Raw genomic sequence first — 25,548 nt, 5'->3', positions numbered from 1 at the left:
CTTTGCCTCTCGCCCACTCACCCACAACACACAACCAAACAGACGACGTAACTATACACACGCGGCGGCGAATCCCTAGGATGGCTGTTCCTCACACCAGCCAATCACAGCCGCCGAACAGACTAAGCATTTACAGTGTTTCCTATCGCGGTATAGCGCGATCGGCTACCTTCCGTTTCGGACACAAGCTCCGCATCGACCACCTGCCTTAGCCGTCGATCGGTGCCTGCCGCTATTAGATAAGAAGGAGCCACAGCGGGTCAAGTATAAGAGACTGTTGTCCCCATAGTGATATATAGTCCTGCAACTTTTTGCCAGATGCCTCGTTTGGCACAAGCTCTTTGCTACACTAATATGCCGCCTAACTTATGGATAGGACGCGCTTATGGAGGCCTTCTGCATGCGGTTGGACGCTGCTTATCTTGACGTGCAAGGGAGGCCCAGTGGTTCAGTGGTCCGAGGCGGTCAATCAGTCCCATGTCGCGTAGTGCTGATATTGCATGACTATGCGTAATGCCTTGAAGGGTGTGTATATGTGGTGCACACAAAGGCACGATACGCAGTCGCTGGAGATCATGTCGAGAGAGGAGATATAGAGTAAATGGTGTGCGAAGCTGCGGCTTTGCCCCAAGAGCAAATACACGTATTCGTGTACTGGGCGATGGGCGAAGTGACCTTCCATTCAATAAACCTTGGGAACAAACTTCGGAAATGTCCGGCAGCAATGATCAGCACGTGACGACTCAGGTATCCACTGCAATCCACTACAATACAGTCAGTCCTCGGCCAAGGTGGATCTTGAGAATATGTAAGAATTATATTACTTTAACATGTGTCGCTAATCGATATATATGCGAAACAGTGCCCCGATACAGACAGACGTGTTTGTACATGATCCCTGCAGATCGACCTCGCTAATAGCAAACTGTTGACTGTTGCAAAGACTGAGTTGTAGCTCGTCAATTTCGGGACACAGACATCCATGTCTCAAAGTCAAATGCAGAAAATTATTGCTCCAACGCCGATAATGCATGCGATGATATTCCGAACGCCGATATGATGCTTGCTTGACCTAGGCCCCTCAGACTGACGATCGCTCTCCTGGCATGGAGTAATTCGAGCCGTCGGTTGGTGAGTTTTGCATGGCCTGGTCAGTGACAGACGGCGGCACCTTATTTTCGTCGTGGGCAGCTTCTTGTGGGTGCACAACAGTGTCTGTGCTCTCTTTCCTCGACCCCATCTTGGCCTTTCCCTTCTCTTTCTTGCTCTTCCGTCTTTGCAGCTGCAGGCCGGTAAGTACAGCTGACTGATTCGCACTTGTGTCGCCAATGCTGCTCCTTATACTCGTGGCCTTGCTCGCCGTCTTGCTGTCTCGTACGCGCCATTCCTTGACTTCCCGGACCACTTCTCGGAAGCCTTCCTCCAGCTGACCCATGCGGGCAAGCATAATCCGGTCAACCATCTTCCCCTCCTCTTGTTTCTGTCTTTGTGCGTATTCCATCTGCGTTCCAAAGCTAGCAGCCATACCTCCCAATAGATTGTCGGGAACGTGCCGATTGTCTCCAATATCTGATGCCAAGTCCAGAGCCCGTGCATTCATCGATGGGATCCTGTCGCGGGCGTTGAGGTGTATAAACGTTGCGGAAGTCGGTGTAGTCTGGAAATTGTCACGTTCAGGCATGATTGGGCGCGGTTTCGAGCGGACTGGTTCTGCCATCTGTCCATGGCGGACTGGCGTTCGAGTACCTGTGCCAGCCCGAGTAGATGGCCGTGCCGTTGGTGGCCGTTTGTTCGGGGATATGGAACGTGGGTGGGAAGGTAGCTTTGGCTGGATGCTGGCTGGAGCGATACTCGGCACGTAGAGGATGGTATTGGTCGAGATATTCCTGGTATGCCCACCAGGTCGATAAGAGGATGACAGAGTTCTTGATTCCATCGAGCCAGGAAATTTTGGCGACTTGTGCTTGGACGTCGCTGGCGTTCGGAAATAGTCTTCGGAGCCTGAGCCATCATGGTCCTTTTCACCAAGCGCTATCTCCTTGTCTGATGCCTCGTCGTTCTGATCATCGATATCGTCATCAAGCGTGATCAACTCGTCATCTCCATCCTCGCCTTCTTCTCCTTCGAGAGGCTTGCCCATAATCACATCAGGTTCGTCCACTTCTAAGATGGGATCTTCAACAGGCTTAGCTTTTAGATCCTCGGGATCCGACGTGAAAGATCTTTGTATACGTGGGAACCTCATAGGCAAACGGTCAACTGTTTTTGTGCGACGCTGTTTTGCGCGGCGGGTCTCTAATCGATCGAGGACAGACCTCGGTTGCTCAAGTGGTGGTGATGCACCGCCTTCATTATCAGCGCGTTGCATCCAGTCATGCACAACATGCGTCGATCGTCTTTGGAGATCTTGGGGCGCAGGAGATTGCTTGATAGTGTCACCTCGAAAAGGTCGACGGAAGACCTCCTCGAGCGCCCGATCTTGCCGGAAAGTGGCCATTGATGGTTCTCTAATGTGTGGACTGAATAGATCGTTGCCGCGAATGCTGAAGGCGGGTATCCTGTGGGGTTGGCGTCCGCGTTGCTCCACGAGATCGGTTGGTCCCTCGGTGCGGCGTGCGAGAACGAGTCTTTCGTAGAGGAAGATAAAGAAGAGGATTCCAAAATGTGTGATCTTGATCAAGGTTCGATTCATCTTCACGTATTGTCGGAACGGCATGGCGTGCCGCAGAGGTGATAATAGCCATCCAAGAACGTTGGTCGGTGCTACGTATGAGAATAAGGCGTCTGACTTGACCATGGAGATGGCGTTGACGGCAAAAAGAAATTGATGTTCTTCGTTAGCATTCCGTACAATTGCCATGAATGAATTTGTTAACACCTTGCACGGTCAGTCAATGTATCGCCAACGAGACAATAGTACATACAGTGATGAGAATGGTAACGATGAGAAAATGGCATATTATGAGGAACAACGTCAATATCGCTTTGCCCAACGGGTTGTAGTTCTCCCAGATGTCCCATGCTGCTGGTGTGAAGCCCTTGAAAGACATGTTAGCTAGATTATCTCTGCACAAGTGATTTGAATTACCATTAGCATCTGAAACAGTGCATATGCCGCACTGCCTGCATTAGGAATCTCGTCGCTAAAGGACAATGTAAATGCCACGAAGAAGCCACTGCAGCTAATGAGAATCAAGATCAGCACTGCGGCAAGGTCGAGCGCCATCATGCGGAAAGCGATCAGAAGCTGGGAGAAGTATCGGTAATGATCCAGGACGGAGAACAGTCTTGGGAATAGAAGCACAGCAGTAGAGCCAAGAACATCGTAAGCCATCGATGCAACATGGTGTTTCCGGGCATCTGGCATGATAATTCCGTACAGTCTTAACACATAATACACGACGAACAAGAGCAAAATGCCCAGGTCGAAAGCGTTCCAGACACTCATGATATACAGGCCGAAACCTTGCTCAGTGAAACCCACGACTTCGTCAAGCATGAAGCCAGCACTCCAGAACCAGAATACCACTTCGAGGGCAGTGATGTCCAGCGACTTCTGCGCCAACACGGCAACAAAGAGGCCAAGCATGACAGCAAACGAGAAGGTCGAAAACAGCTGGCGATAACGCGGGACACGTAAACGTGATAACTTGAACAGTGAGGCATCATGCGGATCATAGAGGGTGACTGAGCGACGGACAAATTCTGGGTTGCTCGAGGAGACAGCCTGATTCATTAGAGCGGTGGCAGTAGTACTCGGTTTAGAAGGAGTTTGGTTCGAGTTACTGTTGGCAAGAGTGCCGTAGTCTCGTTGTCCAGTTGCTCTTTGCTTAGGAGGCTTTCGATGCAAATAATCTGCGGCTGAGTGAAAGACTATGGTACCTGCCCACACAGCCTCTAGCTGTTGTACAATGAGTGGATGTGCTAGGAACTTCTTTGCTTGGGCTCGGATTGCAATCTCGATGGTAGAAATGCGAGTCAATCTAGCAGTGTTTGAGCTCACTCGACCGGTGGCCGGATTTTGCAAACCTTGGAGCGGGTCGAAGTCATAGAATAGAGCATCTATGAGTTCTCGCGTCGAGTATTCCTTGAGCAAACGTACTGCTAGCAGCTCACACAGCACAGCTCTTGTCTGACTTACGCCCATATTGCCAGGGTTTGTCTGTGCTTCCTTTTCAAATTGTAGGCAATTGCTTATCAGGGCGTAAAGGGTGGCTCTAGTGAAGAAGGAGGCGCGAATCTGCTGCTGGATGGGCTTGACGAGGAATTGCGAGACCTGCGGAGAGCGCAGCTGATCCCACGAGATTGTGGTCTCACATTTCTGCATCACTAGCATTCTCAACGAGTGTGTGGTATTGTATGTAGGTAGACGATCTAAGGGGTGGGTTAGCAATGGACTATTGAAGTAGCAGAAAGGAGGATGATACCGAGATGCTCAGAAGAGAAGATGGGCAGCAGAGGCTCGTCCTCTTCGTCCTCGTCGTCGACGCCATAGTCATCGCCAGCAGGACCTCCGTTGTCAGACGCGTCCTCACCATCTTGTCGATCGTCAAGAACACGGCTCATGTAGGGCGAGGAGTATGGCGAATGCTCAGATGCACGGCGTTTGCGACCACGCCTCAGCAATGACGCAAACATTGCAGCAGTTGAACGACGCGACGAGATCCCAGAGGAGAGTTGAATGTGACGCGCAGACGAGAAGCAGAAGTTCAAGATGGACGGAGTGCACGCAGCAGCAGCACAGCAGCATCAAAGAGCACAGCGTCTGGCATAAAATTGACACAAGGGGAATAAAGCCCACTTAATCAAGGGCCTCCAGGTGAACCGGTGACTTCCCCCTCTACGGCATGGCGGCGGCGGGAAGAGAGAAGCATAGGTAAAGGCAAAAGATGGATGGCAGTTGGTTAGTTAGTTAGCCGGAGATTAGAACCAAGATCAAGACGGTGAAGAGTGAGAAGAGTAGTAGGTAGTAGGTAGTAGTATTATCAGTGTATGTCAGTAAGTGAGTGAGTGAATGTGCAGCAGTGAGCTTATCGGCAGAACGCCTTTGATGCACGCCATGACAGTCGCTAGTCTTTAGCTGCAGCATCCTTGATCCGATGCACTGCATTCGCAGCCTGCAAACTGAACCCCCCAAACTGCAAGTCAGCGCAACCTCGAAGTCGTCCAGTCAGAGCAGACCGTGTTACCCTCACCGCTCCTCATTCCGTCATACAAATGCCCGCCTGACATCCATCTCCGTGATGCGCGGCGGTTGTGCTGAATCCCAAATCGCCATCGTGGGGATGCGACGTCTGGGCCCCATCCCTCTCCAGCCAACTGCATCCATCATGATCTGCCTCGACTACGCTTGCACGTCCGTTTTCTGCACTCGATCCGAGCTCTATACCATCAAGGATGGTCCTTGTCACGCAAATCCAGCTGCTCCAGCGATGGGACGCAAACGCCAGCACCGCGCACAATGTCGACGGCAACGGTATGCTCAGACCCAAGACTGTGGATATGATTTCACGTGCTGTGCTACATCAGATCCTTGATCACGATCAGCGCCGAGTATACAGTTTAAGAAAACGGGGAATGGCAGACTTTAGACCATTTGACTGGCTCGCTTGGACTATTCCACGCATCACAACGCCTCTGGAGTAGTTTGTCGGAACGTGTGGGCATGACGTGCATCGTCGCAGTAGTAGTGATGAGTAGTATCAGTAGTACATAGACAGCATAGTAGTGGTATAACGCCCGGGTATCTGCAGGAAATGAATCCGTGGCCTGTATAATGTGCAAAGGGATGTTGAACATGCCAGCTGACAGCGTCCACAAAGAACGCACAGTAGTAGTACCCATGATAGCTACCACCAACTCCCCTTACCTACGAAGGTACGTACCTGGCCAGGTACAGGTACCTACCTAGGTATGCTGGTAACGTAGACTGCTCATTGAGTACTCCACGACTACCTACATATTACCACCTGTACAGTGTAGACAGTACAAGTACTATTTGTGTACTCTTATGTAGCCTAGCTAATAAGGTTAATAGTCGCGCAAAAAGCCAAGGATACCCCACACTTCAACCCGGCGCCGTCCCCCGCCTGCATGTCTCGCTGCCTCTAGGCACAGGTTTTTTTTTTCGAGCCAAAAACTTTTGCTTCCTTACATGCACCATCTATCAGGTCAACGTCTTGTATATCTATATTCACTACTGGGTGTTCGCTCCTCTCCAGGAGTAAACCGCCGTCGTTGGAATTACAATATCTAGTTTACAACAGAAACCTACTAGATACTGCTGAAGACCTTCGTAACCCACCTGCCGCTCGTTCATTGCTCGTCGTTTCAATCGAGGACCATGCCTCCGTCAAGTGCCAATGAGCTGTCCATGGCACTCGAGCTCGAGGACGGCTATGTCTGCAAGGGCCATAGCTTTGGTGCTCCCAAGAGCATAGCTGGAGAGCTAGTCTTTCAGACTGGTATGGTCGGTTACCCTGAATCTATTACAGATCCTTCCTATAGAGGTCAAATCTTGGTCGTTACCTTCCCACTGGTCGGCAACTACGGTGTGCCATCTCGAGAGGAACAAGACGAACTGCTCGAGGGCATCCCCGCACATTTCGAGTCCTCCCAAATCCATATCGCGGGTCTGGTGATCGCTGCATATGCAGGCGAGGAGTTCTCACATCACCTTGCTACTTCGTCCCTAGGCCAATGGCTGCAAGAGCAAGGCGTGCCGGCCATTTATGGCGTCGACACTCGTGCACTTACGAAAAGAATACGCGAGCACGGAAGCATGCTTGGCAAGATACTCAAGCAAAAGAATACAGTCGCCGGGGCAATCTCTGGCCTGTTGAGCAGCATCTCAAACGGTGTACGGACAGACGTGCCCCAGAAGAGTCTAGTGGCTGGCACAGAGACTCCTCAAATTCGGGATTGGAAGTTGGACTATGAGGATTTGGCTTGGGTCAATCCCAACGAGAAGAATCTCGTTGCTGAAGGTACCTTTTGACGTTTCCTGACCACTGCAAGTCAGTACTAAAACCAGAATAGTGTCGACCAAAGAGCCCAAAATATATCCCCCAAGCAAAAGTACTGCCCTTCGCCACCCCTCTGGTCGTCCTGTACGTGTCATATGCGTCGATGTCGGCCTCAAATATAATCAATTGAGATGTTTGGTAAAAAGAGGGGTGGAAGTGGAGGTAGTTCCTTGGGACTACGACTTTCCAAAGCTCGCAGGAAAGAGCTACGACGGCCTATTCATATCGAACGGTCCTGGTGACCCAGCTATGATGCAGTCCACAGTGAAACATATCGCTACTGCCATGGACGAGGCGAGAACTCCCATCTTTGGTATCTGTCTTGGTCATCAGCTGCTGGCTCGTGCAGCAGGGGCTAGCACTTTAAAGATGAAATTCGGCAACCGTGGACACAACATCCCATGCACAAACCAAATCTCTGGAAGATGTTACATTACATCGCAGAATCACGGCTTTGCTGTCGATTCTGCAACTCTACCAGCACAATGGGAAGAGTTGTTCAGGAACGCGAATGATCAATCCAATGAAGGGATCCGACATGTATCGCGACCATACTTTAGTGTCCAGTTCCATCCTGAGCACGCACCAGGACCACAAGACACTGAGTTCCTCTTTGACGTGTTCATTAACAGCATTCAGAAGGTACTTCAGGACTCCAAAGCTCTCGCAGAACCAGTAGTTTTCCCAGGGGGCCAAGTCAGAGACGTTGAGCAAAAGTTTCCCCGATTGCATCCCAAGAAAGTGCTGGTCTTGGGCAGTGGTGGTCTGAGTATTGGCCAGGCTGGTGAGTTCGATTACTCAGGCAGTCAAGCCATCAAGGCTCTGAAGGAGGAGGGTATCTATACCATCTTGATCAACCCAAACATTGCAACCATTCAGACCTCCAAGGGCTTGGCGGACCAAGTCTACTTCCTTCCGGTAACGCCGGAATTTGTACGGAAAGTCATCAAGCAAGAGCGTCCAGACGCTATATATTGCACATTCGGCGGCCAAACAGCGTTACAGGTCGGTATCCAGCTCAAAGACGAGTTCGAGGAGCTTGGCGTTCAGGTCCTTGGAACTCCAATTGACACCATCATCACAACTGAAGATCGAGAGTTATTTGCTCGTAGCATGGAATCTATAGGGGAGAAGTGTGCCAAGTCCGCATCTGCTAATTCCGTTGATGAAGCGATGCGTGCTGTCAAGGGCATCGGGTTTCCTGTCATTGTCCGCGCTGCATATGCTCTCGGTGGACTCGGAAGTGGCTTTGCTGATAACGAGGAGCAGTTGTTGGACCTCTGCAACAAAGCATTCGCTGCCAGTCCACAAGTCCTGATCGAACGCAGCATGAAAGGCTGGAAGGAGATTGAGTATGAAGTTGTTCGCGATGCCCGCGACAACTGCATCACTGTCTGTAACATGGAAAACTTCGATCCTCTTGGAATCCACACTGGTGACTCCATTGTTGTAGCGCCATCGCAGACGCTGTCTGACGAAGATTACAACATGCTGCGAACCACTGCTGTCAACGTCATTCGTCATCTTGGCGTCGTCGGTGAATGCAACATTCAGTACGCCTTGAATCCATTCTCAAAAGAATATTGCATTATTGAGGTCAACGCTCGATTGTCGCGCTCTTCCGCGCTTGCCTCGAAGGCCACTGGGTATCCATTGGCGTTCGTAGCAGCCAAGCTAGGCTTGAACATCCCACTCAACGAGATCACGAACTCTGTCACTAAGTCTACTTGCGCTTGCTTTGAGCCGTCGCTTGACTATGTGGTCGTGAAGATCCCTCGATGGGACTTGAAGAAATTCCTGCGGGTTTCTACTCTCCTTGGATCCTCAATGAAGAGTGTTGGTGAGGTGATGAGCATCGGTCGTACCTTTGAAGAGGCTATCCAAAAGGCCATTCGTGCCATTGACCCCAGCAACATGGGCTTCAACGATACGGAAGCACTCATGAGCATCGACACAGAGCTTCAGACCCCCTCTGACCAGAGACTGTTTGCGCTTGCAAACGCGATGCACAATGGATACTCCGTCGACAAGATTTGGGAAATGACCAAAATTGACAAATGGTTTCTCAGTCGGCTGAAAGGTCTGAGTGACTTCGGGAAGATCATGACTAAATATACGAGAAGCAACATCACTCCCGACCTGTTCCGCCAAGCAAAGCAACTCGGCTTCTCGGACAGGCAACTCGCCAAATTTTGGAGTTCCAACGAGCTAGCAGTCCGCAGGTCTCGCGTTGATGCGGGCATCATGCCTGTTGTCAAGCAGATCGATACTGTTGCTGCTGAGTTCCCCGCTCACACCAATTATCTGTACTTGACATATAATGGTGTGGAGAATGACATCGACTTCAATGACCACGGAGTGATGGTACTGGGTTCAGGCGTTTACCGCATCGGGTCTTCAGTCGAATTCGATTGGTGCTCCGTACGAGCTATCCGAACGCTCAGGGAACAAGGCTTTAAAACTACCATGGTCAACTATAATCCGGAAACAGTATCAACTGACTATGATGAAGCTGATCGACTGTACTTCGAGAACATCACACTTGAATGCGTTCTTGACATCTACACACTAGAGAACTCCAGTGGGGTCATTCTTTCCATGGGAGGTCAAACACCCAATAATATTGCACTGCCGCTTCATCGAATGAACGTCAAGATTCTTGGCACATCTCCCGAAATGATTGACACGGCAGAAAACCGCTACAAGTTCTCGCGCATGCTGGACAGAATCTCGGTGGACCAGCCGGCGTGGAAGGAGTTGACCAGTCTTGAGGAAGCAAGACAATTCTGCAATAAAGTATCATACCCTGTCCTGGTCAGGCCCTCATATGTCTTGTCCGGTGCTGCCATGAACACCGTCTATTCTGAGCACGATCTGGCCAACTACCTCAACCAGGCAGCAGATGTCTCACCCGAGCACCCAGTGGTCATAACGAAGTACATTGAGAACGCCAAGGAGATTGAAATGGATGCTGTTGCTCGTAATGGCAAGATGATTGGCCATTTTATCTCTGAGCATGTTGAGAATGCTGGTGTACATTCTGGAGACGCGACACTAATACTGCCACCTCAAGACTTGGACCCTGAGACTGTTCGCCGCATTGAGGATGCAACACGAAAAATCGGGAATGCATTGAATGTTACTGGACCGTACAACATCCAATTCATTGCAAAGGACAATGACATCAAAGTAATCGAGTGCAACGTGCGAGCATCTCGATCGTTTCCTTTTGTGTCCAAGACCATGGGTGTCGATCTTATCGAGATGGCGACGAAAGCGATGGCTGGTCTGGAGCTTGTGGAATATCCCCATGTTACCCTTCCTGCGGACTACGTTGGCGTGAAAGTGCCTCAGTTCTCGTTTTCACGGCTGTCCGGTGCTGATCCTGTACTTGGTGTTGAAATGGCTTCCACAGGAGAGGTTGCGTGCTTTGGTCGGACCAAATACGAGGCCTATTTGAAAGCTCTCATTTCCACGGGATTCCGTCTGCCCAAGAAGAACATTCTCTTGTCGATCGGCTCCTTCAAAGACAAGCTCGAGATGTTGCCGTCTATCCAGAATCTGCACAAGATGGGCTACAATCTGTTTGCAACTGCAGGTACAGCGGACTACATTGCCGAGCATGGCATTCCTGTCAAATTCTTGGAAGTTCTTGGTGGATCTGGTGTCAGTGACAAGGATCAAAAGCCAGAGTACTCCTTGATGCAGCATTTGTCCAACAATCTCATCGATCTCTACATCAATCTTCCATCGAGCAACCGGTTCCGTCGACCAGCGAACTATGTCAGCCGTGGTTACCAAACTCGTCGTATGGCTGTTGACTACCAAACTCCATTAGTCACCAACGTCAAGAACGCAAAACTTCTCATCGAGGCTCTAGCGCGCCATTACGACCTCGAGATCAGCAAGGTCGACTACCAGACATTCGCCGATGGCAAGATGGGGTCGGACGCACATGGAGCTTTGCAGCTGCAACGGCCTAACGCTTCACAATCTCTTGGACAGCTACTCGCGCGATCTCCTTTCAAGGGCAAGAATGTTACTAGCGTCAAGCAGTTCAGCCGAACTGATCTCCATCTTCTGTTCACTGTTGCTCAAGAGATGCGGCTAGGTGTTCAGAGGCAAGGGTGCCTCGATATCCTTAAAGGGCGTGTACTTTGCACAATGTTCTACGAGCCGTCCACGAGGACTTCAGCATCGTTTGATACTGCAATGAAGCGTCTCGGAGGTCAGGTCGTGACTATCACTGAGCAGCATTCAAGCACTAAGAAGGGCGAGACATTGGCTGACACCATCCGTACTCTGGCGTGCTACGCAGACGGCATCGTTCTTCGTCATCCTTCTGAAGATTCGGCCGATATTGCATCCAAGTTCTCCGACGTACCCATAATCAATGCTGGTAATGGATCCAAGGAGCATCCAACCCAGGCTCTCCTGGACATATTCACTATCAGAGAAGAGCTTGGAACAGTCAATGGCCTCAACATCACCTTTGTCGGTGACCTGAAGTACGGACGCACAGTTCACTCGCTTTGTGAGCTGTTGAAACTTTACGAGGTGAACATCACACTGGTGTCTCCTAAGTCGCTAGCAATGCCCAAGAAGGTGTGCGATGCGCTTCGTTCCCGGGGTCAACTGAAGGAAGAGCTTTTCGAGCTCACGCCCGAAGTAGTCAGTCGCACGGATGTACTTTACTGTACTCGTGTCCAGAAGGAGAGATTCGACGATCTTGCGCTGTACGAGAAGATCAAGGACAGTTTCGTGGTCAACAACGAGGTGATGAAGCATGCCAAGGGCGAAGGGCATATGATCGTGATGCACCCCTTGCCTAGGAACAATGAGATTGCCGAAGAGGTAGACTTTGACCAGAGGGCTGCATATTTCCGACAGGTAAGCTGCTGATACTTGATGATTACTCGATCCTTGCTAATGTTTGTGATAGATGCGCTACGGGCTGTACACCCGCATGGCGTTATTAGCGATGGTCATGGCTCCTTGAAATCTAATAAATAGTGGAGAAAATCTGAATGGCAATGTAATCCGCAAGGACGTAGAAAAGTGCAATTGGCGTTTGGCATCGTAGTTGAATTTATCTGGCTCACGGCATTTATACTGCGCGAATGGCGTTTCATAGATACCACAGGGGCTCTGCGAAGAGCATTGCATTGTTTACATGTACGAGTGTTATGATGATAATACCAAGAATAAAGCATGATAGTTGCGTAGCGTGCGTTGCGTGCCGGCGTGTTTCTATGTATTTGTGTTGAGGCTGGGCTTACCATTTGCGTCACGATGTTGGTGCGTGCTTGTGGCGCCAAAGTGTGGCTATCCATGGCTGTGACTGTGGCTGGTGTGTCGTTGCACTCAACAGCCAGCTGCAACGTCATTCCACAGCTAAAGAGGCCAGGAAAAGCTTCATTTAGCTCACGCGAAGAACAACCCCATTCCCTATTCCCAACCCATTTGCCCTTCTTTTCCACAACTCCTTCACCTCTGACTGCTATACTTCGTTGCATCTCTTCTACCCTATTACTGCATGTATTGAGCGTCTCTCACGTCTTCAATTGGTCATCTCCGCCAGCTGTTCCCTGCAGCTCTTCCCAGGATGCTCGCCCGACGAGCTGGGCTCAACGGAACGCGACCATTCCAAAGAGCTGTTGCATCTACCCTCAACATCTCCAGGGCGCCAGTGCAATCCACTGGATATGCATATAGATTCCTTTCCCAGAAAGCTGGCTCTTCGTCCTTGCTTAAGAGACCGCAATTATCGCACCTGAGCCGCTGGCGCTGGCGGACTTGTCCGGTCTCATTCTCGCAAATACGCATCATCACCACCCACCCTCTACCGCAATCTAAGTCACGCGTTCTACGGTGGATATACAGAAGTCTTGCATACTTGGGCTTCTTTGTCCTTTTCTCTGGTGGATGTGTGGTCGCCTTCTTTGTCTACGACTACAACACCTACAACGAGAATCCGTTCGAGGAAGAGCTGAAGATCTCTGAGCTTGCCCTATCACCCCGCCGTGGTGGACCCAAGAACCTCCCAATCGCAGAACACTTGCTCGATGACGATGATGACGAGAAGAAGAAAGAGAAGAAGCACAAGCCCAAGCTGGTTGTCTTGGGCACTGGTTGGGGCAGTGTCGCACTGTTGAAGCAGATAAACCCGGACGACTATCATATCGTTGTGGTCAGCCCGTCGAACTACTTCTTGTTTACGCCCATGCTGCCCAGTGCCACGGTCGGGACATTGGAGCTGAGGAGCTTGGTTGAGCCGATCAGAAGGATCGTGGGAGCAGTAAAGGGACATTTCATGAAAGCATCTGCGGAAGACGTGCTCTTCTCGGAGAAATTGGTGGAATGCTCTGCCGTTGGTCCAAATGGTGAAAAGCAACACTTTTACCTACCGTACGACAAGCTCATCATTGGAGTTGGTAATGCTGGCCTGTTGATGCGGACTTGGATTAAGCTGAACATTTTAGGATCTGTGACCAACCCTCATGGCGTCAAAGGCCTGGAGAACTGCCATTTCCTGAAGGATATTACCGATGCCCGACTAATAAGAAACACCGTCGTTCGGAATCTGGAGCTGGCATCTCTTCCAACAACTTCAGACCAAGAGCGACGGAGATTGCTCTCGTTCGTGGTCTGCGGAGGAGGTCCAACTGGTGTCGAATTCGCAGCCGAGCTATTCGACATGCTTAACGAGGACTTATGCCGTTATTACCCCAAGATCCTCCGATCTGAAATCTCAGTACACCTAATACAAAGTCGAGGGCATATCCTGAACACCTATGATGAAGCGCTATCGAAATATGCAGAAGTAAGTATTTGGACCATATAACTATGGATTTGTGGCTTATAGGCATCAACAGGACCGATTTGCACACGACCAAGTCGATGTGCTCACCAATTCACGAGTAGCGGAAGTTCAGGCCGATAAGATCCTGTTCACTCAAAAGGACGAGAACAACCAAGTCATCACCAAGGAGATTCCAATGGGATTCTGCCTTTGGTCGACTGGAGTTTGTATGTATCATGCCGTCTCGTCCCAGACAATGCTAACTCTTCCTAGCACAAACCGAGTTTTGCCAGAAGCTCGCTAAGAAGCTTGACGGGCAAAACAACCGGCACGCTCTTGAAACCGATACCCACCTCCGCCTGATCGGTGCACCACTCGGTGACGTCTACGCCGTCGGCGACTGTTCCACCGTACAGAACAACATATCCGACCATATAGTCACCTTCCTACGCACGCTCGCCTGGGAAAAGGGCCAGGACCCGGAGCGCATGCAGATCAGCTTCTCCGACTGGCGCAAGGTCGCCCAGCGCGTCAAGGCACGCTTCCCCCAAGCCAGCGACCACCTCCGCCGCCTCGACAAGCTCTTCCAGCAGTACGACAAGGACCAATCCGGCACCCTCGACTTTGGCGAGCTCCGCGAACTCCTCGCCCAGATCGACAGCAAACTCACCAGCCTCCCCGCCACCGCCCAGCGCGCCCACCAGCAGGGCCAGTACCTCGCCCGCAAACTCACCCGCATGGCCCAGATGGCGCCCGGCATGAAGCTGAACGAGGTCAGCTACGGCGATCTCGACGAGGCCGTCTACAAGGCGTTTGAGTACAAGCACATGGGCAGTCTGGCGTATGTCGGGAATGCGGCGGTGTTTGACTTTGGCGGCATCAGCTTCTCGGGCGGGCTGTTGGCCGTGTATCTCTGGCGGAGTGTGTATTTTGCGCAGAGCGTGAGCTTGCGGACGAGGATGCTGCTGGCGATGGATTGGAGTAAGCGGGCGATGTTTGGGCGCGATTTGATGAATTTTTAGTTTAGTGGTGGTGTGGTGTGGTATGCTTGGGATGGGGTGATATGGGATGGTGTCACTTCGTACTCTGGTGCGCATAGAGAGATGGTCATCACAATACAAAAACAAGGCAGTACATTTAAGTTCTGAGCTTTCGACGTTTTCACACCCAGACCAGACTACAGGACCATTATCTGTCTATGTATGTGTGTATGTGTGTATGTCTATGGACACTACGCCATCGCGCCTTTCGAACGCTTCTTGACCCGTTCCACCAATTTCCCGATATCCTCGTCTGCCTTTCCGTTTCCCTCGCCCTCTTGCTTCCCTCCATCTCTCTTCCTCTTACCCATACCAACGCCCTCATCCTCACCATCCCTCTTATCCCTCCCCCCCTCCTTCCTCCTCCTCCTCCCCTCCTCCAGCACAGCCTTCATCCCCGCCGTGCTCCTGAACCGCGGATTCGTCGGATCGATCGCAAACTCATGGCTCTCAAACAGCGGCGCGAAGCGTGCGTCTGCGACGTCCATTTTGAAGCCTGGTTGGAGGGCGCTGTTCGTTTCGTGTTCGTGTTCGTGTTCGTTTTCGTCTTGGTGGGATTTTTTGTGTTTGTTGTGTTTGTTGTGGGGGGTTTTGTGGGATTTGCGGGCGGCGCGCTTTTCGGCGCGTTCGATGGCGGTCATGTTGAAGTGGTTTAGGGGCTGGGTGGATGGGTCGTCGGGGGTGAGGAGGAGGGAGAGTTCGGCGGGGGTTGTTGTTGTTTGGGACGTTGAGGGAGTGGGTTTAGGGGTGGGTTTGCGGGGTTTGGGTTTGGTGGTTGTTTGGAGGGGGTTTGTGAAGAAGGGGTCGTTGAAGCCTAGGTCTGCTGTTGGGGTTTGGTCGGTGGACGAGAGGTCTTTGGGGTTTGAGGTTTGTTTTTTGGTGGATGTTGATGTTGACTTGGGGGCTTGGTCGGGGAAGGTGATTTGTACGCCGCCGTCGGAGGAGTCGGAGTCGCTGTTGGAGTCGATGTTGGCTGCGTCGTCATTGTCATCGGCAGCAGCAGGGGTGCGGGCTGCGCGTTCTTCCTTGCGGCGTTGTTTGCGCTCGCGCTCTTTGCGCTTGTATTTCTCGATTGTCGTCTCGTCTTTGGGAGGAGGCTCGTTGGCGAAGATGGATTTGGGCTTGGATGCAGCAGACGATGAGGATGCGGATAGACCTGGTGTGAATGTGATTTCCATGTCGCCCACGGGCGCATCTGCGGCGCGCTTCTTCGCCTTGTAGGAAGACTCGTTGAGGCCGAGTTTTGCGCGTAGAGCGGACGCGCGATCTTTCTTGCCGGGTGGCTTTTTCGTGGGCATTTGGGCGAGCGAGCCGGGGTCGATGGCTGCTGCTGCTGCTGCTTCTTCTGCGTCATCGTCGGATTCTTCGGACGAGGAGCCGCTGCCGATGTATGCCTGGAGGTCGTTTTCGTCAATCTCGGCGCGGCTGAAGGCGCGCTTTTGGGCTTCCTTGCGGGACGTGTCATCGGCGTCCCAGGTCAGCTTGACTTTGCTGTGGGTGAGGGCGTCGGTGACGAATTCGTTGGGCTTGTAGCCGTCCGGGACGGCAGTGCATGTGTCGTGCGGCTTGTCTGTCTCAAAGGAGACCTCGTCGGGAATGAAGCGCAGGTCGAAGAAGTTTGCGGAGGATAGGTACTCGCGGCCGTCCATGGCGGTGTAGAGGGCTTCGCCGACAGCAGGGGAGGAGGTGGTTATGACGGCATAGTAGTATTTGAGGCGACGCATCTGGTATTCGCGGAGGGCAGAGGAATTAAATTCTTCGCCGGTATCCTCAGCGAGCAGGTCTTTCTTAATTTCTTCATTCTCAGCGTCCGAGTCCGAGTCTGAGTCCGCAGCGTCTGCTTTTGATGCGGCAAAGATCTCCTTCGGCGGACCCTCGAGCTCTTCGCGCTCCAGCTGTTCTCGGCCAAACTCGCTGGGATACACTATGACTGATATTATGCGGCCTTCAGCTGGCGCGAAACTCTCTGCAACGGCCATGATATCGACGGCACGGATATTATCCCAGTCGAGATTGACAGCCGCGAGCCGTGACGATACCTCACCCATAGGCACTGCTTCTTGCGACGGAGTATCTGGCAGCTGAGCCTCCTCAACATCCACGTCCTCGTCGTCATCATCGCTCTCAGACTCGGACGATGAGAAACCTCCTCCTCGGGCAGGATCGTACTTCTCATTCGCCTTGGACAGTTCTTTCTGCACAGCTTTATCGTCGTCTGCTTCGTCACTATCTTCGCCACTTGTATCCTCATCCTTTTCTAGGGTGTACAGCCGCTCCAGCTCCTTCTTCCCTGCGCCCTTGTCGATTTTCCGTCCATACCGATCGACGCTAGATTTGCGTGAGAAGTCGTCATCTTCGAGCACGCGCGCGAATCTAGAGTCGAGCTGTACACGCTTGTTCTTCTTCGAGGGCAGGCGAAAGCGCGGGTCGGTTTGGATGTTGGCAAAACGTGGGTCGGCTGCGAACATATGTGAGCGAATGCAGTACATATCGGGGGAGTGGGCTTACTGATGTTTGACACTGGCCTCGCGGCTTTGCCCTTGGGAGCTTTTTGCTTAATGGATGGCGCCATGGTTCTGCAATGGCAGCTCAGAATGAAGCCTGGAAGCGTGCAGTATTCGCCAACGCGAGAGACGAAGTAGAATGCCAAGATTTCGAAAAAATTCGAGTCCGTGCGTTATCTCCGGACATCTAATCTAAAGTCCTACCCGTAACTGCAGCCGGTACCGCCCTAAAGATATCGCCGGAACCGGCACGCCTGTATATGGACAACAAGTATAAGACTTCATTCATGATGTTCAAAATGGTACATACGACATCAGCAGCGAGCAGCATCTGTTCAGAACCTTGTTTTCACATTTAACAGCATATGAAGTCAAACCATGGCAGCTATACTTGACAGGAACAGCTGCGAATCTCCTCTCGCGTATCCTCCTGCAGAAACAGCTGTTATACTACTCGACTATCACGGCTACACGATCCAACTATGCGGCCAGAAGGGTATCAAGACAGTGTCCAAGGCGCAGATGATTCGGGAATGGGCTCTTGAGCGTGGCATCACAGTCTTGCACTCGCTTATCGATATCAACAGCAAACCTCCTCCTCAATGCAAGAACACAGTGCTGATCATGGGCAGACTCGACAGTATCAGAAATGACGCTGTCGCACTCTCAGAGCCTCCTGAGCTAGTCTCATCGCAGAAGGCAGGGCCTGTTGAGTACGTAGTCCTCAAGACTGCAGGCGTCGTGTCTGGCCTGAAGTCCGAGGGCGCAATGGACATATTGCGAGACAAAGGAATCAAGAGTCTAGTTGTGCTTGGGCTGGCGACGTCTGGTGCTGTTCTGCGGACGGCTATTGCTGCTTCTGACGAGGGTTTCGTGACGACTGTCATCGAGGATGCGTGCTGGGATCCAAGGGACGGCGTACATGCCTTCCTGATGGAGCAAATCCTGCCATCGCGCGCACATGTGGTGAGGGCGGACGAGCTCCTTGGTTCTTGGAACAAAGCTTGAGCCAAAGGGGGCGTACAGGGTCGGAAGAAAGGATGTCGATGAAGATAGAAAGATGAGGGTACGGCAACGTACATAAAGGATCGGCCTCGGCACAGTTAGCGAGACGCATGAATGGACGAATGAATGCTTGCAGGGACCCCTGACATAAACCCTATTTTATTCCCGCATCGAGACATGTCCTAATGATGTATGTATGGATGTATGGATGACGCTACCGATTGGCGGCAGCACCAGTCTGGTCTCGGTCTGGGGTCTAGGTCTGGGGAAGCTTCATAAACGGGCCAACTGCTCGCGTGCCCCATCATTTGGTCCCAACATCACACCGCTTCCTTGTCCTCTGCCAAATACCCATCACCAATCCTTCCCTCAACTCCATCAGCACGAATTCTCACCAGACATACCCAAAATGCCGTTCAGTACGCTTGTCAAGTTCGTATCCTTGCTCCGCTACCCCACTCTTCTTAATGACCCCCAATATGTCTGCCAAGCACTGACAAACGATCCAACAGTCGTCGCGCCCTTGCATTTTTCGGAGTCGTCTCTCTCGGCGGGTCATACATGCTTATGAAGACACGGGCAATCACTGCGCAGAGGGAGCAGAGGCAGGTAGGCGACTACAGCGTATCGACGACAAGATCGGGTGAGTGGCGAAGCACAGGCGGCACAGACTCCGCAGACAAAGTGCTGGCTGACGCTCGTGCAGGCGGAGGCATCTGAAGACATTGCCACAGTCGAACGCCAACCGGCTGGTAGTAGAAATAAGAGGATGTGATGGTTTATGACTTAAATGGCGTTACGATATCTGCACCCGCGAGTGCTTGCCCCGTTGTTGGAGCGGAAGCGAAAACAGGCTGAAGTTGTTCACGCACAAATTGGCGAACATCTCGAATAATGGATTATGCTATTTATCTGGGGTATCTTGGCGTAATGTAGTCGGTCTGTCGCTCTCGACAATGGAATTGGGACAATATAATCTTGATATATCATCTGTTGTATGTCTATTGTATGAACAAGGTGGTGGCTATTCTACATCCAGCATCCCGGCAGGCTCTTCTATAAATGCAAGGGATTCATTGTTGGTGCGATTTTGGGCGGTAATTACAGCTGGTTCAGACAGACAATTATTAAGCCAATATAGTGCGCATAAAAAGGGTTCAAGGCATCGTCGCGAGTACGCATTTCTATTGATATGGTCCTCTCTCTCGTATATCGTATCCTCCGAGCCCCGCGACTCTCATCCCTACTGCAGATCGGTACGTGCAAGATACCCGACTATTAGCCAACGTTAGGCCACATCCATGGAAAAGTGGAATTTAGGCTAGTGTACCTTCTCGCATACTCTGTCTTGCTTCGTACATGAATTCGTATTCGTACGTTCTTAGCTCACGAGAAGTGTGCAGGCTACGTCATCATCTGCTGTATACAAAGTTCAATGCGATGGAGACGAGGCCGCGCCAAACCGAACTTGGAAGTGAACAGGCGCAAAAGCAGAGAGTGAAGTGGTAAACAAACAGCTACAACGTATAGAGTAGCACAATAGTGGGGCAAATGGCAGGGATGGAGGGGTATTGATCACGAAAACTCTGTCTATAGGGCTGAAACGGTTCGCCGAAGGAGTTTGACAGGCCCGATGCGGATAGGCGAGTTCGGATGTGGACTAGCGCGGAATAAATGCCCCCCAGATTGCAGATTGGTCAAAGCTCCAGCAGCTCCCAGCTTCAGCTTCGCGCGCTTTAACATCTTCACCTTCAGCAACATCACCAACTTTCTCTTCCATCCCATCTTTCTTCAAGGATAAAACATCAACACTTTTTCTTCTTCAACTACTCTTCTCGTGAAACTGGAAAAGCATCTCTCATCTTTCTTTCGTGACTGTTCGTGCCTCTCGCACGCAACATGTCTTCACCAACCTCTTCTCCAATGTCTACTTCCAAAAAGCGCAAGTTTGACGAACGCCTGGCCGAGTCTAGCACCGCAAACGCCAATGCACAAGCTTCAAGTGTCGTAGCTACTGATCCCACCACCATCACTGAATCCGAGTCCAAGTCCAAGTCTGGGTCTGAGTCTGAATCTGAGTCTGAGTCTGAATATGAATATGAGCCCGAGCCTGACGAGGGCCAGTCACCTCGCAATTACCTTCCAGTAAGCCAATGAAACTTCAAAGATCTGTTCCTAGCTAGTGTCTGAGCTCACACTTTCCGCAGATAACACAAGGTGTCCGCTCTCCTACCCGGACCGTACCCGCTACTCGCGCCCGCCCAGTCAACCGGGCCAGCTATTTTGCTGTGCCAGCTTCTCTTCGTCCTGCAAATGTGCTCGGCAGGGTCAGAGGTCTTCTCCCTCCTTGGTTTCGCCGCCAGAGACCAGTTCAAAGGCCTCGTCCTCAGACACAGGTCATTCTCGTGGGATCTTTGATCAAATCTACGAAAAGGGTCGCTCTTGATGTTTCTCGCCCTTCAGCTCATCCATTTGTACCTAATTCACTCCCTGAGAGACCACGGCAAAGCATCCAAGCGGGTCCATCCAATGCCCAGCTGCAACATGATGTTGTCATGAATGAAGCGGGTCCGTCAAATGCCCAGCTGCAACATGATGTTGACATGAATGAAGCGGGTCCATCAAATGCCCAGCTGCAAAATGACGTTGACATGAATGAAGTAGCTCTGTCAAACGCTCAGCTGCAACATGAGTTCGACATCGCTCAAGCCAGACCGTCCAACGCCCAGCTGCAACATGATGTTGACAGTACTCAAGCGGGTTCGCCAAATGCCCAGCTTCAACATGTTAATGACAGTACTCAAGCGGGTTCGCCAAATGCCCAGCTACAACATGATGTTGACAACACTCAAGCGGCTTCGTCAAACGGCCAGCTGCAACATGATGCTGACAGCGCTCAAGCGGCTTCGTCAAACGGCCAGCTGCAACATGATGCTGACAGCGCTCAAGCGGCTTCGTCAAACGGCCAGCTACAACATGATGCTGACAACACTCAACCAGGACCGTCAAACGGCCAGTTGCAACATGATATTGACAGCGCTCAACCAGGACCGTCAAACGGCCAGTTGCAACATGATATTGACAGCTCTCAAGCGGCTCCATCAAACGACCAGTTGCAACATGACATTGAGCTCGATGATCGCAATGATTATCTCGACGACACTGCAGGCACGCAAACCTGGTGGCGCGCTGCTGTCAACGAGGAGACGAGTGATGATGAAGCTTCCATCAGGCCTTCATTCGGACGTCAAGGTCAAGTAATTCCTCACGTTCTCCCAGTCGCTGCCATCTACAAGGCGGCCAGGCGCGATGTTGTGAAGTCCCTCCAAAGCCGGCGTTGGCCAATGGGCAGACCTACTGAGCACGCAATCGAAAGCCGGCTCAAGGATCGCATCTTTCAATTGATTACTCGTAGGAGATTGCTCTTGCCTGATGAAGACAATCCAGCAAAGCTGCGGCACATTGAACAGAAACGCCTGGAGCGCAACGCAAGAATCATTGCATCATTTGGCAACGCGACCGAGATGCGCATCAAGCACTCTGTAGCTCACCGCCGTGAGTTTGTTGACAAACTAATTGCAAATGAAAAGATCCGATCCGACGAGCTTCTTGCAGAGGAAAAGAAGGTCCTCGGCTACCATTGTTATGAACATTTCAAAGAGTTCATCGAGAGCTGCGATGACCAGAAAATAGCTTGGAAGCCGAAAAACACGACTACAGGTTGGTGCGACTTTTCTTTACGTCAACATCGAATGGATATCCCGGATTTGCTCCGCAGGGCATATGTCCCAGAAGATTTCAGATCCAGCTCACCATTTCATATGTCGACCCGCGGCAATGCAGCTACTCACAGAAATCCAGCACCCATCACTCCCGACGTGTCTGCTATTTCCCAAATTCCCAAGAACACTGTCATCGTTGAATCACAATCCCAAGATCTGTCGACACTCGATGATGCCCCCGAAGTCACACCAGTACAAGTTCGAAGAACCTCCGCTAGTTCTCGTCCTCGAGGTATCCTCAAAAAGCAGACCCCACTTGTCAAGAAGTCGCTTGTATGGAAACAGAGTGCGCTTCACGGCGGTGTCCAAGCTCAACCCAAGCATTTTTACAAAGATTTCGCCATCAATCGCGATCCCAGGAAGGGAAAGAAAGCAGACGGAATGCATCTCCCTCCACATCTCCGACACCCTCGAGAGCCCAAGCCTGTGGATACATCCCTCCTCTCCATGCTCGGCTCTGATCTGCAGTCAAGCCCCTACCAAGCTTCCATCCTGCGCGACAGATCCCCACGAACCGCTGCTCAAGATGACTCGGTCGTTGAAGTGGCTCGTGCCTCGCTTGGCGGATGGGGCCTTGGCACCAGCACAACAACCACCAATAGGCCCTCTCGGCCCTCCGACCTCGACCTTTCCGGCTTCATATCCAATCCGGCAGATCCACCTTCAAAGGAAGACATTGACGCCCTCGAGCCGTCTGAATCTTTCTGTCGCTCGGTCATCGACGCAAGGGCTGCAAAAGCTTCCGATGAAGCCGTTCGTGAGATCATTGAAGATCTCTGTCTCGAGTACGCGTGCAACGACATCAAGCGACACGTCAAAGACAGTCAATTCCTCACCACGCCAGCACAAGAAAGTCGCATGATCAAGGAACGCCAGGCTGAGCTCATTCGATACGCTGTCGAGAAACTTCCTCTTGCCCGACAAAGGGCACAGAAGGCCATGGAGCCTGAGCGCAGCTCGCTTACAGCCACTGAAGCTGCTGATCAAATGCATCACAGAATCGCTATGGAGGCTATCACCATGGCTATGCACAAGTATGCTGCGATCAACGATGAAGACATCCATTTCCAAGAGTCAACAATGTTGCAGGACTCTAGACTCTTCAACGACTCGACCATGTTTGAAGGTAATGAGTCTACGGCGTTTGGAAATTCCACCATCATTGAAGGATCTTCCATGATGCCGGCCTCATTCCTCGAAGATACTGTCGACGGCCCTTCAGCATTCGACCAAGCTACAACGCATGAAGAATCTACCATTATTGGTGGTGTTTCAAAGCTGTCGGCCCCCGCTGTCGAAGAACATTCCGACCACCTCTCTGAACTCATCGAGGAAGCTACGGCGCGTGATACATCCACTTTTGTGAATGAATCCTCCATGATGCCGGCCTCCGATTTCGATGCATATGAGCATGACAGCACTGCCGAAGATAGCACGTTTGGTCCGTCAGACGACTTCCTTGCAAATGAGTCTTCCTTCGTACATGGCCCCGAGCCTGAAAATGTCAACTCCGACGACATTGATCAGACGAACGTCAGCTCCTTTGAACATCTTCCCCGCACCTTTCGTCACACTTTACCTCAGATATCAGACGACCCCGACTCCAATGACGACTCCGATGAGAACGATGATGATCATCATCATGATGAGAAGAACCAGGTTACAATCATTTCAGACTCTGACGACTCCAGTTCAGTCAATGGAGCTGGTTCAGAGGCCGAGTCCCAGTCAGAAGGCGAATCGGAAGAAGGAAGTGAAGAGAGTGCTCAATACTCCGACCAAGAATCAGATACAGCATCAGACGGTCTTGAGCCACCATCAGACCAAGTCATCATTGACATTCCTCCAAGTCTTACCGCAGTCATAGACGCCGCAGTCTCCAATGGTGTAAGCTCTGTGACAACCCGCACCGCCAACTTCACGGATGCAGCTCTTGCTCGCATTGTGCCGAACCTGTTTCCTGCCAGAGGAGCAGCAGGTGGGTCGTCAGCCTGGCTAAATGACGACAGCATTGACGACTTCCTCGCCCTACTCGTCAAGCACTCGAACGAAAAGCAGGGCTTCAACCCCGACGACCGCGCTGCCACCAGTGTGCCACCCCTCGTCGCCTTCTCGTCCAAGTGGCACGAGGTTATCAAGGCAAAGGGCTACACTGGTGTGCAGCGCTGGTCTCGTCGGGCAAAGGTGTCCGAAAAGCGCCTTTTAAAGGCAAAGATGGTGTTCTTCCCCATCAACCAAGGCGGTTCCCACTGGACCCTCCTAGTCATCAACGTGTCCGAAAGGACCATTGAGTTCTTGGACTCGTTGGGGGGTACCGGTGGAGCCGTCTTGGGGATGGCGAGGAAGTGGTTGGAGGGGGAGTTGGGGGAGGAGTACGCCGCCGCCGACTGGGCGGACGTCACCCTTCGCAGTGGTCAGCAGCACAACTCCAGTGACTGCGGCGTGTTCACCTGCATGAACGCGCTGGCCATTGCCAGGGGGGACGTTCCCCGGGAGGTGGTGGTAGGCTCGAGGATGGGGGCTGCCAGGCAGCAGCTCGCCGCAACCTTGTTGGTGGGCTCCTTCAGTGGAGTCCTGGCGTGGTGATTCAGTCCGTTTGTATGGACTCACCTTCAAGGTTGTGGCAGCTGCTGGCCTGTTGTATTTTTATGTATTGCATAGCGTGGTGTTGGGGCCTGCCCCGGGATGGGGCAGGCGGAACGGTTACATAGATACCCGAGGGCCCGGAATGGCCATAAACTACCACCGCGACCGGCGAGTTGCGTTTTAATGATCATATTGTACCATCACCATCACAATTGGTGTCTTCTCCTGCCTGTGCTGTGACGTGCTCTGTGATGCAAAGTGGGTGTGTGCCATCGCCGTGAGTCTGTCCTTCCGTCCAACGTGTATCAAGAGGCAAGGAGAGTAGATCACAGCCACTACTACAGCGACGACACCACAATGAGTAAGCCTATCAAGATCTCACAAACATTACACTACAGTCAGCACACTACTTCCCGCGTAGCCAGAAAGTGCAAGTCTCGGATTTCCTACTGCATCTCCAAAGGCCCCCGCCGCCCTACATGTTCATTGTAGAAGGACAGAGAGCGTAGTGTATACAAAGGTTTTGTTCACTTTCGGTTTTGGGGTCGTGTTTGGGGAGATATATATATATAGGTACAGATGAGATGAGTGGGTTGTTCTTGGCTTGCATGCGCGTAGAAGGGAGGAGGGAAGGAAGGAGGGAAGGAGGGAAAGAGGGAAGGAACAAGTGAGGTATCTATGATATTGGTGGGTTGGATAGGATAGGATAGGATGGAGAATGGGGAGTATGGGGGTTTTAAAGTTTAAAGTTTTGAGATTTTGAGGTTTTGAGATTTTGAGGTTTTGAGATTTTGAGGTTTTGAG

At 51.6% G+C, this 25,548-nt stretch overlaps 8 protein-coding genes across 8 annotated transcripts; 6 read left to right on the top strand and 2 right to left on the bottom strand.

Moving 5' to 3' along the window:
* Positions 1 to 800: 800 nt before the first annotated feature.
* Positions 801 to 5,013, bottom strand: EJ05DRAFT_456661 (uncharacterized protein). Its single transcript, XM_033742500.1, has 4 exons — positions 4,428 to 5,013; positions 3,089 to 4,374; positions 2,925 to 3,038; positions 801 to 2,878 (listed from the first exon to the last, which is right to left on the bottom strand). Exons 1-4 carry the CDS (start codon positions 4,636 to 4,638, stop codon positions 1,082 to 1,084), a joined length of 3,408 nt encoding a protein of 1,135 aa, XP_033596950.1. The 5' UTR covers positions 4,639 to 5,013; the 3' UTR covers positions 801 to 1,081.
* A 1,083-nt stretch (positions 5,014 to 6,096) lies between these two features.
* Positions 6,097 to 12,239, top strand: EJ05DRAFT_468946 (carbamoyl-phosphate synth). The gene is made up of 3 exons (XM_033742891.1): positions 6,097 to 6,986; positions 7,039 to 11,915; positions 11,968 to 12,239. The coding sequence occupies exons 1-3, from the start codon at positions 6,344 to 6,346 to the stop codon at positions 12,022 to 12,024; spliced, it is 5,577 nt and encodes a 1,858-aa protein (XP_033596949.1). The 5' UTR covers positions 6,097 to 6,343; the 3' UTR covers positions 12,025 to 12,239.
* A 391-nt stretch (positions 12,240 to 12,630) lies between these two features.
* On the top strand, positions 12,631 to 14,849 carry EJ05DRAFT_489208 (uncharacterized protein; the record flags this gene model as incomplete). The annotated part of the gene is made up of 3 exons (XM_033745770.1): positions 12,631 to 13,848; positions 13,901 to 14,054; positions 14,101 to 14,849. 3 exons carry the CDS (start codon positions 12,631 to 12,633, stop codon positions 14,847 to 14,849), a joined length of 2,121 nt encoding a protein of 706 aa, XP_033596948.1.
* Positions 14,850 to 14,948: 99 nt separating this feature from the next.
* Positions 14,949 to 17,488, bottom strand: EJ05DRAFT_468941 (uncharacterized protein). Its single transcript, XM_033742890.1, has 2 exons — positions 17,376 to 17,488; positions 14,949 to 17,325 (listed from the first exon to the last, which is right to left on the bottom strand). Exons 1-2 carry the CDS (start codon positions 17,437 to 17,439, stop codon positions 15,059 to 15,061), a joined length of 2,331 nt encoding a protein of 776 aa, XP_033596947.1. The 5' UTR covers positions 17,440 to 17,488; the 3' UTR covers positions 14,949 to 15,058.
* Positions 17,489 to 17,654: 166 nt separating this feature from the next.
* EJ05DRAFT_479472 (Isochorismatase hydrolase) lies at positions 17,655 to 18,567 on the top strand. The gene has a single exon (XM_033744677.1). It carries the CDS (start codon positions 17,750 to 17,752, stop codon positions 18,377 to 18,379), a length of 630 nt encoding a protein of 209 aa, XP_033596946.1. The 5' UTR covers positions 17,655 to 17,749; the 3' UTR covers positions 18,380 to 18,567.
* Positions 18,568 to 18,711: 144 nt separating this feature from the next.
* EJ05DRAFT_479470 (uncharacterized protein) lies at positions 18,712 to 19,521 on the top strand. Its single transcript, XM_033744676.1, has 3 exons — positions 18,712 to 18,808; positions 18,889 to 19,019; positions 19,083 to 19,521. Exons 1-3 carry the CDS (start codon positions 18,786 to 18,788, stop codon positions 19,094 to 19,096), a joined length of 168 nt encoding a protein of 55 aa, XP_033596945.1. The 5' UTR covers positions 18,712 to 18,785; the 3' UTR covers positions 19,097 to 19,521.
* A 598-nt stretch (positions 19,522 to 20,119) lies between these two features.
* EJ05DRAFT_143291 (uncharacterized protein) lies at positions 20,120 to 22,419 on the top strand. Its single transcript, XM_033739255.1, has 3 exons — positions 20,120 to 20,521; positions 20,584 to 22,100; positions 22,238 to 22,419. Exons 1-3 carry the CDS (start codon positions 20,276 to 20,278, stop codon positions 22,296 to 22,298), a joined length of 1,824 nt encoding a protein of 607 aa, XP_033596944.1. The 5' UTR covers positions 20,120 to 20,275; the 3' UTR covers positions 22,299 to 22,419.
* Positions 22,420 to 22,469: 50 nt separating this feature from the next.
* On the top strand, positions 22,470 to 24,929 carry EJ05DRAFT_479469 (uncharacterized protein). Its single transcript, XM_033744675.1, has one exon. It carries the CDS (start codon positions 22,540 to 22,542, stop codon positions 24,742 to 24,744), a length of 2,205 nt encoding a protein of 734 aa, XP_033596943.1. The 5' UTR covers positions 22,470 to 22,539; the 3' UTR covers positions 24,745 to 24,929.
* Positions 24,930 to 25,548: the final 619 nt, after the last annotated feature.

Source organism: Pseudovirgaria hyperparasitica (genome assembly GCF_010093815.1).
Source record: "Pseudovirgaria hyperparasitica strain CBS 121739 unplaced genomic scaffold EJ05scaffold_16, whole genome shotgun sequence".
NCBI classification, from domain to species: domain Eukaryota; kingdom Fungi; phylum Ascomycota; class Dothideomycetes; order Acrospermales; family Acrospermaceae; genus Pseudovirgaria; species Pseudovirgaria hyperparasitica.
Note: the sequence above shows the minus strand (reverse complement) of the source record. Positions and strands in the feature narration are given on the sequence as shown.

Coding starts and splice junctions, on each gene's coding strand:
- EJ05DRAFT_143291 (XM_033739255.1), top strand. CDS start 20,276: ATGTCTTCACCAACCTCTTCTCCAATGTCTACTTCCAAAAAGCGCAAG. Junction 20,522..20,583: donor CACCTCGCAATTACCTTCCA/GTAAGCCAATGA, acceptor CACTTTCCGCAG/ATAACACAAGGTGTCCGCTC. Junction 22,101..22,237: donor AAAAACACGACTACAGGTTG/GTGCGACTTTTC, acceptor ACAGAAATCCAG/CACCCATCACTCCCGACGTG.
- EJ05DRAFT_479469 (XM_033744675.1), top strand. CDS start 22,540: ATGCATCTCCCTCCACATCTCCGACACCCTCGAGAGCCCAAGCCTGTG.
- EJ05DRAFT_479472 (XM_033744677.1), top strand. CDS start 17,750: ATGGCAGCTATACTTGACAGGAACAGCTGCGAATCTCCTCTCGCGTAT.
- EJ05DRAFT_479470 (XM_033744676.1), top strand. CDS start 18,786: ATGCCGTTCAGTACGCTTGTCAA. Junction 18,809..18,888: donor CCGTTCAGTACGCTTGTCAA/GTTCGTATCCTT, acceptor ACGATCCAACAG/TCGTCGCGCCCTTGCATTTT.
- EJ05DRAFT_468941 (XM_033742890.1), bottom strand. CDS start 17,439: ATGGCGCCATCCATTAAGCAAAAAGCTCCCAAGGGCAAAGCCGCGAGG. Junction 17,326..17,375: donor GAGGCCAGTGTCAAACATCA/GTAAGCCCACTC, acceptor ATATGTTCGCAG/CCGACCCACGTTTTGCCAAC.
- EJ05DRAFT_456661 (XM_033742500.1), bottom strand. CDS start 4,638: ATGTTTGCGTCATTGCTGAGGCGTGGTCGCAAACGCCGTGCATCTGAG. Junction 4,375..4,427: donor CTTCTCTTCTGAGCATCTCG/GTATCATCCTCC, acceptor CCCACCCCTTAG/ATCGTCTACCTACATACAAT. Junction 2,879..2,924: donor TCGTTACCATTCTCATCACT/GTATGTACTATT, acceptor TGACCGTGCAAG/GTGTTAACAAATTCATTCAT.
- EJ05DRAFT_468946 (XM_033742891.1), top strand. CDS start 6,344: ATGCCTCCGTCAAGTGCCAATGAGCTGTCCATGGCACTCGAGCTCGAG. Junction 6,987..7,038: donor GAAGAATCTCGTTGCTGAAG/GTACCTTTTGAC, acceptor AAACCAGAATAG/TGTCGACCAAAGAGCCCAAA. Junction 11,916..11,967: donor GGGCTGCATATTTCCGACAG/GTAAGCTGCTGA, acceptor TGTTTGTGATAG/ATGCGCTACGGGCTGTACAC.